The sequence below is a fragment of the Prunus dulcis genome, chromosome 3, assembly GCF_902201215.1.
Source record: "Prunus dulcis chromosome 3, ALMONDv2, whole genome shotgun sequence".
In the NCBI taxonomy this organism is placed as follows: Eukaryota; Viridiplantae; Streptophyta; class Magnoliopsida; order Rosales; family Rosaceae; genus Prunus; species Prunus dulcis.
The window spans coordinates 10,950,557-10,965,486 of NC_047652.1; the positions used below are offsets into that span (position 1 = coordinate 10,950,557).

The window sequence follows — 14,930 nt, forward strand, 5'->3', positions numbered from 1 at the left end:
TTTTTTTGTTCAGCGTGTTTTAAAAGATGATGCTTGTTAGTGACAAGTGTATAAGATGATATATCATGACGATTTTAAAAACAATATCGTCTTTTAAAACATAACGACAGTTTTAAGATGCACCATCATCTATTTTGTGTTGTGGTTTAACTATTTTGTAGTAGTGAGTCATCATCCTTACTCGCTAATAAAGTGGTTATTAATATATATATATATATATATATATACAGTCCCCTTTATTGAGGGATCGTTCAAATAATTTTATTTGAGGGACACCCTTTAGGGTCCCGTACAAATTTTTTTTCAACGATCGAAACTATCTATTTTTTAAGTCTATATTCATAGATCATCCTTGAAAAAAATTAGACAAATCGGAAACTGTTTTGATATCCAATTGTGTCCTACAAAATCAATGAACACAGTGCTTCAAGAAAATACTAAAATTTCAATAATTCAATTGAGTGGTCAAATGATATCGGATTCAAGTAATTTTTTGTGGAGATGATCTTTGAATGAGTATCTACAAAAGAGATGGTTTGGATTAGTGAAATACAATACAGAGTGGGCCCTACAATGATATCCCTCAAATAAGCTAATTTGAAGGATCCCTCAATGGAAACTATCTATATATATATATATATTAGTTATTAACATAAAACATGTAAGGAGAATCTAGTGCAGATCGCACTAGAAAACACTAATTTAAAACATGCAAGTAGTGTCGATTGGTGTAGCCTCTATTGAAAAAGAGTGTGACTTGCACATCAATAGTCTTAAGTTCGAACTCTCATACAATGGCAGAGCCACATAGGGACCAAAGGGGTCCCATGCCCCTTCTCAACTTTCTATTTTCTTCATTCTCTCTATCTCTCTCGTCCCTTTCACTATGCCAATATTTTAAAACCACGTCACTTAAAAGACGTCAGAATTTCATTTAAGTGACGTGGTTGTAAAATATGCTACAAACCACATCGGTCCTTATACAAGCGACATGGTAGGGTATCAAAGCACGTCAATTCTCAATAATAAAAAAGAACGTCGATCAAAAACACGCTAAACTTAAGTTGTCAAAAGCACGTCAGTGTTATTTTAAAAAAATGTGGTTCAAAAACACGCTAAAACTTAAGTTCTCTCTTAACCTAATTTTTCACGCTTCGTTCGATGAAAAGTCCTTTACCTCTTAATGAAGCCCTCTCCCTATCTACGTTCAAACCCTATCTCTCCCTCTCTATCACATCTTTGAAGTCTTCATCTCCCTATTTTCACATCACTACGATGTAGCAACACCATCAATGCAGTGATGCCATCGACTACAACAGGGATAAAGTCGGAACCCTAGACAATCGATTTTGAGCCTCATTCTCTCTCTGCCCAACAAATCAATGAATCATGCTCTCTCCTCTTAGCAAATTGTACGAATGGGTAAGGATCTCTCCCTCTCTCTCGTTTTCACCATATCCCTCTCAACTATCTCTTCCTTTTTCTTATTTTTCTCACGATTTCATGTGTTCATGGAATAGATTTCTCTCTCTCTCTCTCTCTCTCTCTCTCTCTCTCTCTCTCTCATTTTCCCCTTTCTTCTCTCTTTTTTGGGTCATAGATTTCACTTTTCCTCTTTACCAGCCCCTTAAATCCTAGCGACGTAGATGTCTCAAATTAGATCCAGCACATGATGGGGTTCATTCACCAAGAAGCCAAGGAAAAGGCCAATGAGATCTCCATCTCTGCTGAAGAAGTACGTATCCCAATTCTATCACAACTCTCTTCTTTTTCCCCAATTGTTACTTTTTTCTAATAACCCTAAATTTCAATTTCATACCGATCCATTGTTGTAATTCATGTGTAATCAAGTTTTGTACGTGTTTTCCAATCCGGGGATTCCAACACTTGGTCTCTATGTCCGCCATCTTTGCTTCCATCTATGTTGCTGGTCGGTTTGTTCCCTGCTCTTTTCTTTCTTTTCTTTTCTTTTGCACCTCATTTGATTTTGCAAAAATTCGACCTATATATGATAAATTTTGGTTCCCTCCCTTTTTGTTTGAACTGGAGATTTTCTGATTTGAATTGGGATTTTAAAGACTATTTAGAGATTAAAAAAAGTCTAGTGGATTTAAGCATAATATAATTATTTATAGGATTTTATTTATGGATTTTTTATAATCAAGATTTTTTTACTTATGTATTTTAAAAGATTTATATCAAGATTTATAAAATTTGAAAGGACCACGTGGATTTAATGGACCACATCAGCTAAATAAATTTTGGTTTTGTTTTTTTGAAACTAACAATGCTAATTGCAATTATGCTAGTAACCCATATCAGTTCCTAGTTGCTGCAACATAGCCTCTTTGAGGCATTTAGTCGAACAAATGGTGGGAACCTACATAGGGCTCAGGATTGCAAGAACGGTGGCAATGTACAAGAAATGTATTTTGTACAATATTAATAAAAGCCATCTGAGACATCCCTAAAAAATGTCTATCTCAGCTGTAGCCAAAAGAACACCAGATATAGCATCATCAAGAACTTCAACACATCTAACCCTCGCAGACTTTGAAATTGGAAGCATACTCATCACTTGTTCAATCACTCCACCAAACCCAAATGTGATCAGATAATACAATACCCAGAAGAATACCATTAACTTGTGAAGTTATTTAATATTTATTAAAGTATTTCTGTTTAGTTTGAATAACCTTATGTTTTAGGAAAGTAGCTGAGGTTTGAATGTTTTTTTAGGAAGATCTCTTAAATTTAGGAGCTATTGGTCATGTGGTTGTGCAGCAGGTCATGAAGTCCTGCAAGTTTCTTTTTTGTTTTTGTAAGGCTATTTAACAGCCATCTTTCACATAATGAAGTATTCAATTCTCCCACTCTGTTTCCTCTCAGTAAATCTAGAAACTAACAATTGGCATCAGAGCTCCAAATTGGGGCCTAAAGAGCAAAGGAAAGTAGCAACTCTTGCCGTAGCAAGTATCAATGTCGACTGAAGGAAGTAGCTTTGTTCAACCATCAATCCCACGCTTCGATGGTCACTATGATCATTGGAGCATGTTGATGGAGAATTTTTTGAGATCTAAAGAATACTAGAGTGTCTCGTGGAGAATGGAATCACAACATATGCAGGAGGAACGGTGTTGACAGAAGCTCAACTCAAAACCTTAGAGGATCAGAAGCTCAAAAACTTGAAGGCCAAGCATTAATTGCATGTTTCAAGCCATTGATCGAGCCATTTTGGAGACAATTCTGAAGAAGGATACGACAAAGGATATCTGAGATTCCTTGAAGACAAAGTATTAAGGCACGGCTAGAGTTAAACGTGCACAACTGCAAGCTCTTCTCAAAGAGTTCGAGATGTTGCAAATGAAGAATGGAGAAACAGTCACTTACTATTTTGTTCGAACATTGACTGTTGCAAACAAAATAAGGATACATGGAGATAGAATGGAAGATGTCATTGTGATTGAGAAGATTCTCAGGTCTATGATTCAGAGGTCGTGGAAGAGGGAGAGGCCATCAAGGTCCATTTGATAAGTCAACTGTGGAGTGCTACCACTGCCATGAACTTGGACACTTCCAATATGAGTGTCCTCAAAAGGAGAAGGAGAACAAGGCTAATGTGGCTGAGATAGAGGAGGAGATGTTACTGATGGCATCTATTGACGAAAGAAATAACCAGAACTGCAACACATGGTACTTGGACTCGAGTTGCAGCAATCATATGAGTGGAAACAAACAGCTGTTTGCAAAGATGGATGAATCATTCAGAGATAATGTGAAACTTGGAAACAATTCCAGTCTGTATGTCATGTGAAAAGGCAACATAAGAATTGAAGTCAATGGAGTGATGCACTGCATAACTGAGATATTTTATGTTCCATAGTTGAAAAACAATCTAATTAGTCTTGGCCAGTTGCAAGAGAAAGGAATGATCATCTTGATAAAAAAGAACTCTTGTCACATACATCATCCTGACAAGGGTTTGATTATTCAAGCTCATATGACTTCTAATCGTATGTTCAAACTCAAAATAGAAGCATATGCTAAGAAACAAATGTGTTTCAAATCCACAACTGAAGAGTAATCATGGTTGTGGCACTGCAGATTTGGGCATTTGAGTTTCAATGGCCTTAAAGCACTCCAACAAAAGAACATGGTGAAAGGACTTCCTCTATTGCAAGCTCCCTTAACGGTTTGTGAGGAATGTATTGTGGGAAAGCAACATCTTGAAACATTTCCAAAGGAAAGTAGCTGGAGAGCCACAAAGGTGCTGCAATTAGTGCACTCTGACATATGTGGACCAATCAACCCCATCTCCAATAGTAGCAAAAGGCAATGAACAGCAGCTTATTCACCAAAATAAAATGGTGTGGCTGAGAGAAAGAACCGTACCATTATGAATATGGTAAGAAGTATGCTTGCGAGAATGAAGGTACCAAAAGAATTCTGACCAGAAGCTGTGAACAGGAGTTGTCACATTTTAAATATATGTCCTACTCATGTTGTGAAGGATGTTACACCGAAGGAAGCATGGAGTGGTAAGAAGCCTGAAGTAAGCTATTTTCGAACATTTGGTTGTCTGGCTTATGCTCATAATTCAGATAATTTAAGAACCAAGCTTGATAATAAGAGCACAAAATGTGTGATGCTCGGAGTCAACAACGAATCAAAAGCCTACAGATTATACAATCCAGAGACTCAGAAAATCATAATTAGTAGAGACGTGGTGTTTGATGAAGCTAGTGGTTGGAACTGGAATGATAAACTGAGGAAGGAAGCTAGTGTTTATCTTGAAGAGACTGAAACTGAGAAAATTGTTGAAGAAGGTGAAGATGAACCTGTTGAGCCAAGATTTAATTAAGTCTCCTCAAATTTACCAAGGCATAGAAGACCCCCTGGTTGGATGACTGATTATGTGAGTGGTGATGAGCTCTCGAATGATGAAAGCATTGCTCAATTTGCCTTGTTTGCTGGCAATGATCCCAACACGTTTGATGATGCTGTAAAGAGTTCGAAATGGAGAAAAGCCATCGACCTGGAGATACAAGCAATTGAAAGAAATAACACATGGGAGTTGGTTGATATGCCTACAGGAGAAAAAACAGTTGGAGTGAAGTGGATATTCAAGACTAGGTTCAAAGAATATAGGGAGATTGACAAGCACAAAGCCAGGTTAGTAGCTAAAAGATATACTAAAAAATATGGTATTGATTATTCTGAAGTATTTGCTCTCGTAGTTGTTCACCCGTTTTATATTTGTTCCTATGACGGTAGGGTAAAGTTCCCCATTGCCTTGAAAACCATTGACTGGTCAACAAGTCAACTTTCTTTAGCATGCGAACGTGCCACTGCTAGCAATATGAATTCTAGCAGACTTCTTAAAAATAGATTACTTGCGCCCCAAGTTACTGATTTCTAAGCAAGCAATTGTGAATTTGGGTAAGGAATATCTCCCAAGTAAGTTCTTTTCTTGCCTCAAACTGGTGAGGACTTCACAATTTTTCACTCTACAAAATTGGTAGTTCTGGCCAGAATGAATGATAAGATAGCAAACTGTTTTAGGCAAAAGTGCCTTTTTCAAAACTCAAAAAGGAAAAACCAACTCTAGAAAGACAAAAAGAGGGCTGGACTTCCATTTCTGCCTCGATAGATGCTTCTGATTCGGGCTGGATTGGGTATGTCTGTGCTGGATTGGACTGTCAACACCTTCAACTGTCAAGTTTCAGCTGTAAATCGGTACCAACGTTCGAGTTTGGCAGAGCTTTAATCTATTTCAAGCCCTGGAAGGCTTTTTGAACTGGCAAAATTGGGACCTCTTCAGTCTAGAAGGGGCAGAAGTGGTTGGATTTGATGGTTACTGAGCTAGAACTGCAATGTAGTACCTGTTCTGCTTGATCAGAGCTCTCCATAAATTTGTTGAGGTTTTCATATTTGTAAAACCCGAACTCTACTTGATTTGGCTTATGTTGAACCAAATTTGTAACAAGAGAAATCTCGCTTCGGATGGTCATTTCTCTGAAACTGAATTGAAGTTAGAGATTCTGGATTATAGCTGACTTGTTTCTTGTGGCTTAATGAGCTTTTGGTTGCTTCAGTGTTTTGAAGGCTTTTGAGATCAAGTGATCATTTTTGAGTTTTTTGTTTTTGATTGATTTTTTAGCTGTCCTCTGATCTGTTCACATTCTCTCATATTTATAGAAAATGCTGTAGTGGGGCTTTCTAATCTTTTAATAATGGGTGGCAAATTTTTCAAAAACAAAATCTTTTATTTTAAATGCAAAGAAAAAAGGGAAGTTATTTGTTCAGGCAGAGAAAGGCCATCAACAATTAGCTTTCATGGAGGTCTTTTCCTTGCTTTTTCTAAAAGAAAAACCAACTCTTCTTTGTTCCCTGTTTGTTTCTTGTAAAGAGAAAGAACACAATCTGCAATGATGGTCAATTTGCTTTTTAGATGAACAACTTTCTGCTCCCTACTTATCTCTTTAGAAAATGTAGTCTGCTTATCCCTTGGAAATAATGCGTGCTCTGATGCAAAATTATATAGAAAGAGATTCTGATCTTTTGGCCCCAGAGTTTGAGGGAAGTCTTTCTGCTAATGTCCTACTTTCATTAATTCTCAATCAACTCTCTTCCTGATAGTTGAAATTGTTGACTTTTCAAAGTCAGGTAGTCACGTGGGTTCTGAGAATAGATTTTCCAAAAAGATCTGCTGACTTTGTACTCTGGGTTTTGAGATCAATGGTGAGCATTTAGAAGATGGGCCCAATCCAATTCCTCTTTAGATTTTTATTGATATGCTTTAGTGGTCAATTGCCATTTGATTTGGAGTTTTTTACAACGCTACCATTTCGTAAAATATGTGGGCTTCTGATGTGGATTTGGCCTCTCTTTTCTTTGGAAACGAAGTCCAGTCCTTTGTTCTTTTTTATTTTTGTGGGCCTTTCTTTGCGAAGATGGGCTTGCACGTGGATTTCTTTTTGGCCCAAACAGTAGTTCGTCATGATACCATACGTTTGGTTATATTTTTAGCTGCACAGAATGATTGGTCCATTTCCCAACTCGACGTGAAGTCTGCCTTTTTATATGGAGAGCTCAATGAACAAGTGTACATTGATCAACCCCCTGGATATGTGCAAAAAGGAAAAGAACAGAAGGTCTACAAACTAAAAAGGGCTCTAGACAGACTAAAACAAGCTCCGAGAGCTTGGTATAGTAGTATAGAGTCACATTTCTTGAAGACTGGATTTATCAAGTGTCCTTATGAGCATACCTTGTTTGTCAAACATGGTAAAGAAGGGAAGATTCTCATTCTGTGTCTTTATGTGGATTATCTAATATTCACAGGAAATGGTGCAGATATGTTCAAAGACTTGAAGAAGTCCATGATGGAGGAATTCAAGAGGACAGACTTGGGGAAAATGCACTACTTCCTTGGAATTGAAGTGAAGCAGTCAAGCAATGGGATTTTCATTGGACAGAAGAAATATGCTGAGGAGATTCTCAAAAGATTTCATATGGAAGGCTGCAATTCTGTTCAAAATCCCATAGTTCCAGGAACAAAGCTCATCAAGGATGAGGGAGGATAGAAAGTCGACAGCACTCACTTCAAGCAAATAGTGGGAAATTTAATGTATCTAACTGCTACAAGGCATGATCTAATGTTTGCTATGAACCTTATTAGCAGATACATGGAATCACCCACTGAACTTCATTTTCAAGCAGCTAAGAGAGTGTTACGCTATTTGAAAGGAACACCTGATCTTGGTCTATTTTACAAGAAGAAAACTGGAGCAAAACTGATGGGATTCAGCGACAGTGACTATGCTGGAGATCTTAATGATAGGAAAAGTACATCTGGATATGTATTTCTGTTAAGTTCAGCTGATGTAGAGTCTTCGAGAAAAACAACCTGTTGTCACTCTCTCTACAACATAAGCTAAATTCATAGCTGCAGCCTCATGTGCATGCCAAGCTGTTTGGTTGAGAAGGATACTTGAAGAATTGTGTTTTTAACAGGAAAAGCCTACTGTGATCATTTGCGATAATAACCATCAAATTATCAAAAAAATCCAGTAATGCACGGGAGGAGTAAGCATATTGATGTTAGATTTCATTTTCTTCAAGATCTTGCCAGAGATGAAGTCATTGAACTAGAACGCTGTCCAAGCGATATGCAGGTGGCTGATATTCTAACTAAGCCATTAAAGTTGGAGGCTTACATAAGGATGCGAGAAGTACTTGGGATTTGTTTGAGTTCGAGTTTAAACTGAAAGTTCAATTACTTTTCAGTTTAGGGGAGGATGTGAAGTTATTTAATATTTATTAAAGTATTTCTGTTTAGTTGGAATAATCCTATGTTTTAGGGAAGTAGCTGAAGTTTGAACATTTCTTTAGGAAGATCCCTTAAATTTAGGAGCTGTTGGTCATGCGATCGTGCAGCAGGTCATGGAGTTGTTGTTGTGAAATTATTGCAAGCACACAATTCGTACAAGTAATATAGAAATAAGTAGAGTGTCGTTCCCACGAAGACTGTAATTTCCTATTAACTACCAATTATGATTAATTTAAAATTTATTTGAACAGTTGATTAAGAAGATTGATTGATTTAAGTAAGCTAAAACAATTATAAAAAATAGCAATTTAATTAATGTTGGAAATCAAGATGATGAGACACTAGAGCATCCGATTTCACCATAACCAATTCCACTTAATTCTTATAGCCAATTAACCCTAATTACTACCCATGTTGATAGTTGGTTTCTCCTAATTCATTCGATATCCCCTCTCAGGCTCAACCAAAAGTATTCTTAATTAACAACCCATTCTCTCTCGAGCAACGGATTTAGAAAATCAAGAACCCATTAAGTTCAATGAGAACCTGCAAGAAAACTGAATGAGTTATGTTAGTCCCTCTCGGGCACTCATTCAAGACATGGTATCTGTTATAAGAAGAAAACACCAAACATCTCCTCTCGGTCTCCGCTTGGATCATCAAATCAATTAAATATTGGCCAGATATTCAAAGCATTAAGAACAATAACAAATACTCAACATGGAATAGTAATCAAAAATTAATATAACTATAAAAATTAAGTATTCATGGTTAGGCTACATCGTAGCCCTAGCAAGGAAAATTAGTTCATGACAAAAAAAAAAAAAGATAAACAAGAGAATTGTTGTCATAAAACCGATTTGGCAGATGGACTTGATCTCTGGATTACCCACAGCAACACAGCGACAGCAAATTCTTGGCTCTCTCTCTGATATATTTGTGGGTGTATGAAAGTTGTATATGGAAGATGATAGAAAATTTGATCCTCTGAAGAGATCCTTAGGGTGACCTTATATAGTGTAAAATAACTAAACCCTACTATAAAAAGGTCTAGAAAAACTCTCTTAAAGCAAAACAAAATCTCAAACAATTAGGGAAACAAACTAGGAAAGAATCCTTCTTTGACTAGGAAACACGTCAGCCAACTTGCATGCATGTTTTGACGTCGTTCTACTTCCTAGAAAATTCTGGAAAAATATGAGAAACGTAGCTTTATCTCTAAGCCTTCCAACATATATTACACGCCACTAGGAAAAATCGGAAAACTATTCAAATCTTCAATCTTCCACAGCAGTGCAGTTCTAATGGGATTTCAACTTAGGCTGTCTTGACTTGCAGGTCTGGAGCATTTGGCCTGGTAGAAAATTATGAAACTTTGATACAATGATCTTCAATGTCTTAGTTTCTTCTACAATTGGCCTTGCACTAAAATTCATTCGAAAAGTCGACTTTCAGTTGAAATCCTTCCAAGAGCGCAGAATAGCTGAAAATAAGGAAAGTAAAGTAATAATACTCTTTTTAATTAACTTTCCCTACAAAACCTATATATAAAAGGTATAAAAATATAGGAAATAATACACTTATCAGTCGTGCAAGTTTCTTTTCTGTTTTTGTAAGGCTATTTAACAGCCATCTTTCACTTAATGAAGTATTCAATTCTCCCACTCTGTTTCCTCTTAGTAAATCTAGAAACTAACATAACTGAGATTAAAAAAAAAATTTGAAAATCTTAGCTCTCCAGAAACAATGGAACTACCAATGGAGAACATATATTTTGCACTACCTCCAAGAACTGATGTACTACTAGCAAGTATGCGTTGTGATACATCCATTCCTCGTATTGCAAACCCTTTTGTCTTCTCAACTAATCCTCCCTAATCCCGGAACTGTTTATCCTGAACAAAGAAGAAATGCTTCTCATACTGGAAAAGTGCTTCTCACACTTTTGTATGGTTAAGGTTCTTGCAGAACAAATTGGTGTTGATAAAAGCGATTCAGCCGATCAGATTAACCCTAGTCTAGTTGACTCTGCTCTTCTCAAGGACTGCGTGGCGCAGGTTTGGGTGGCCAGCAATACACGCTTCATCAAAATTGTGCATTGCTACCTACTGAAAGCTGACAGGGGGAAAGAAGCTCAAGAGTACCACGGAAAGGTGAGCACTGCATCCCGAGTCGATCACTTGGAGTCCATCAAGATGTGGAATTACCTTACTCTGCCATTCCAAGTGCTCAAGGTAATGGAAGATATGGGATTAGGCACAAACCCTTTTAGTTTTCTCCATGCCTCCTGCACCACCTGAGGTTTTTCCCACTCAGGCACTGGGATGACGCAAGGAGAGAAGCCTTTTCGCACTATTGGTAAGTTCATTTTTTCTTGAGAGAAAAAAAAAAAAAAAAAAATCCCATGTGAAAAATTTCATAGGGTTTCGTATTTAAACCTCCTACTAAAAAGTCTCACACAATTCTACATTAATTTTTTATTATAAATATTATAAGACTTTTTGTTACTTGTTTAAAGTCTTGATTGAATACCACGTGATTTTGACACCATCTTTTAAAAATCCTAATAGTCTTAATGGAACACCACAAGACTTGTTTAAATTATTTAAAAGTCTTAATTGAATACCACAAGACTTATTTATCATAAAATAATCTTTTAAAATCTCAATTGAATACACCCCTTAATTTTGGGACGTAGCCTGTGGCAGGATTCATAGAACATGGTTTATTTGATCAAGGAACTTGATAAGATTACTGGGCAGGTGGGCACTGGCGGATCTACAAAAGCTAGAAATGCCCCTCTTCTACTGCCCACCAGCTGTTTGATTATTTGCTCCAAAGAAGCTCCAGGCAGCAGCTCTTTGCGCAGGCCGCAGCGCGCAAGGCCATTTGGGTTCTTTTTTTTTAAAGTGATATGTCCAAAACGCATAGTTTTGGTCCAAGTGAAACCAAAATAAAAAAAAATAAAAAGAAAGGGCCACCACTACCCACACCGGCCAACTCCCCAACCACATCCCTTTTTTCTCAATCCTCTTTTGCCTTCATCATCCATTAGCTTTTCTCTTTGGGCTTTTTTCATTATCATTGACTATCTCTCACTCTCTCAAATTGGTATAAGTAAATTCCATTACATTCATTCAGCAACGACACCCTGAAAGGATCTCTCTCCCTCTCTGTATTCTTTTATTCATTTGGTGGAAACCCATTTGTTTTAGAGGCAAAAGAAGGGTTGTGAAGTGGGCATAAGCCATGGCAGCTCTAAAACCAGAAGAGATAAGCCATCCACCAATGGACCAACCCTCCACAATTTGTTTGGAAAATTAATTTCTCTCTCAAATTTCAAAGTTATTTCTCTTTATGCTTTAATTAATTAGGATGGATTGTTGGGCTTTGGTTAATTGATTGAGTTTTTGTTTTGGTTATTTTGTATTTATTTTTATTTATTTATTTGTATATATTTTTAGTTTGTAATTAATTAATAAAGATTGTTGTGGTTTGATTAAATGATTAATATTTCAATGTTGTGTTTATTTGTATATAATTAACATGGTGAATTGGTTAATGTGATTAATATAGTGTTTTTAGCCTTTTTAAATATCGTTTTAGACTTTGAAATATTGCCCCTTCTTTGAAAAATTTCTAGGTCCACCACTGCAGGTGGGTATGACTTAGTTTTATATTTAAGATTGAAATTTCGGTTCTTTTCTTGCTGCAAATTGGTCAAGTCTTGTGTTCAAAGTGCAAGGGTTAAGTAAAAAATTCTTAAATATTCTGCTTGTGTTGGTTTTGGTATGTTAAATTAATTGAAAATCTGGTGTAGATGTGAAATTAGTTTGCGTAAAATTAGATGTAGAGGCATGGCCATAATCTAGACAAGGGAGTGAGGGAGACTTAGATGAGATCTGTAATTTGATAATATGTAATGTTTGAATATAAGATCTTTTCGACCAAAAAAAAATTACCTTGCTTAGTTTATAGTTAAATATTTCTAAACTGATTCCAACGCTTGGTCTCCACGTGTCATTCATTAATTGGCCAGTCAAAAATGGTATAAACAATTGGTTTTCTTGGAAACATGTGTTTTTGCTTGCCGCTGTTTGATGTTTGTTATGGACTATTTATTCTATTAACAAATTGCACGAGGCTTGCTTTTGTTTTCTCAAGTGCTAAACGTGGACTGTGGTCCTTTTCATGGCTCGTAGGAAACCACGCTTCAATTGTTGTTAATTATTTATTTTTTAAATTAACTCCCAAAAATTGATTGGAACTAGCATGTAATCTGTTTCTCATTCATGGCCGTGTGATTGGTCCATCATGCATTTGGGCTTCTCCATTTTCTTTTTGGGGGCACAAATTATTATTATTTTTTTAAACTTTTACTAATGAGGTGGTGTGTTTTGAAATTAAAACTTCTTCCATGTCATTGTCATTGAGAAACACTATTAGACTGAGAGATACTGCGTACCATTTTTATTTCTTAAGAGCTAAATCATAAACTTTAAAGATTACAAAGACGAAGGAAACATCCAAACTTAGATAATATATGCATATACACCAGAAGAGGTAAAGCAGATTTAGGGTTTATTTCATGAAATTCGCATGCACTTAACATGCAATTAAAAGTGTGATGTTTTTTTCAGAGGTAAACTTCAATAAGAGACCTTAGGCCGAATGTATGTGTAATCTTATAGTGAGAGAATCCAGCAGTCAGAAAGAGCTTTTCCCACTCTGCTTCACTACGCTCTTTGCCATTGAGGTCGACCATCATCAACATATCAAACATGAGCTGAGTTTCAATTGATTTCTTATCCATCTTCTTATTATCTGCAGACACATTTATGTCCAGGATGATAACCTTTCCTCCTTCATTTTTGCTCAGAATTGCTTCTCTACTCTTCTTCAATATCTTCACGCTTTCCTCATCACTCCAATCATGCAGAATCCACTGATCATTGATGCCATACATTAATTAATGGTTAATTACTTTAATTTCTACCTACAATCACATCCGTGCATAGATTTAGCGTATGGTACCTGCTTAATATACTTTGTACATGCATCAATTGGCATGTCATCGTTACTTATTCACTTATGAATCGTAAGGTTTGTTAAGATTTCAAAGAAACGGACCCGTGACCACTACTAGCAATATCGATTTACCCCCAAATTAACCACTAGCATAGTACAAGCTGGTGTGGGGTTTATACAAAAGGGCATATGTTATACATTTTGTCTAAATTTCCAATGTGTGACTTTACATTCTTCAACAAGATTGTCTTTTCGTTTTGAGGTTTATTATTAAACTCCATAAAAATTCCTTAAATACAGAGCTCGGATTGAAAGCCAAGCAAAACATGGAAAGAGTTTAGAAAATTCTGCAAAGGCAAGTGTGAGATGTGTTTGCTAACGGGAACGTAATAATTAATTAGGAAATTAAGGAATAATACAAATGAGAGAAATAATTGAGTTTTATAATTACCTTGAGAAAAATTGCATTTGCTGGGGGTATCTTCTCAAACATGTCTCCTCCAACAAAATCCAAATTGTGAGTCCCTTGCAAGTTTGCAACAACATGTGGTTGGTCAAAGACAGTGCAATTGATGTTCTGGAAGGCCTTGGCAATGGCCTTGGCCATGGTTCCTGTGCCACCTCCAACATCAACCAAGGAATTCAAACCCTCAAAAACTCCTTCACACTCTTCAACCACTGCCCTTGCGAGCAGTTGAGAGTCAGCCTCCATTGCTTCATTAAACAAGCTACCAAACTTCGGTTGCTGAGCAGCCAAACCCCAAAAAGGCCTACCATGTGCCATCTCAAATGGGGAAGCTGGATGATCATGATTTCCATGATTGTTCATCTGGCACCAAGTGCCCATTAGATGAAATGGATCTGTTACTACTGGATCAAGAATCATAAGTAAAAATTGTGTGGTGCTGAATGGACCTTCCTTGAGGAGAAGCCTGGAAGCTGGTGTTAGGCTATACACCACAACAGCTTTTTCCTCCTCTCCATCATCAAGATCCTGATGAACAATATTCTCATTGTTGTTATTGTTTGGAAGAAGTGGTAGCTGAACTTGCTGGTCTTGTGCAAAGAAATTGGAGTGGACGAGAATTCGCATGAGGCGTTCAATGAAATGAGCTTTCGAAGGGTGGACATTGAGGCCGGAAATGAGATTGGAAAGGGATATGGGTTGGCCATGGTTGTGAATCACATCTGGGATGCCTAATTGAACTGCACACTTTAATGACATGGAGTTTATGAACTGGAAGATATGATTCCACACATGAGCTTGAGCTTGAAGAAGCTCATGGCTAGTAGCACTCACTTTATCATTACTCAAACCCATTTATCCAAGTGTGTATGTTTATATGTGTAGCTCAAGAATACCGATGGCTCTTATTTTAAGTCTTCTATACTGGGGATCTGCTTATATAGTCGTTGCCGACGACACAATCCACATCCCAATTATTTAAGTAAATAATACTAGAAGGGGCCGTTCTTATATGCTAATATATGCTATGCATGTGTAGAGGGAAGTTAGTGTAGATTGAACTTTGAAGTGGGAGGGAGAAATTGACAAAGTGAAGTTTCATCT

The 14,930-nt window shown here is 36.8% G+C and overlaps 1 protein-coding gene across 1 annotated transcript; it reads right to left on the minus strand.

The window, feature by feature from the left end:
• Positions 1-12,968: 12,968 nt before the first annotated feature.
• LOC117623011 (trans-resveratrol di-O-methyltransferase-like) lies at positions 12,969-14,681 on the minus strand. Its single transcript, XM_034353846.1, has 2 exons — positions 13,812-14,681; positions 12,969-13,277 (listed from the first exon to the last, which is right to left on the minus strand). The coding sequence occupies exons 1-2, from the start codon at positions 14,679-14,681 to the stop codon at positions 12,969-12,971; spliced, it is 1,179 nt and encodes a 392-aa protein (XP_034209737.1).
• Positions 14,682-14,930: the final 249 nt, after the last annotated feature.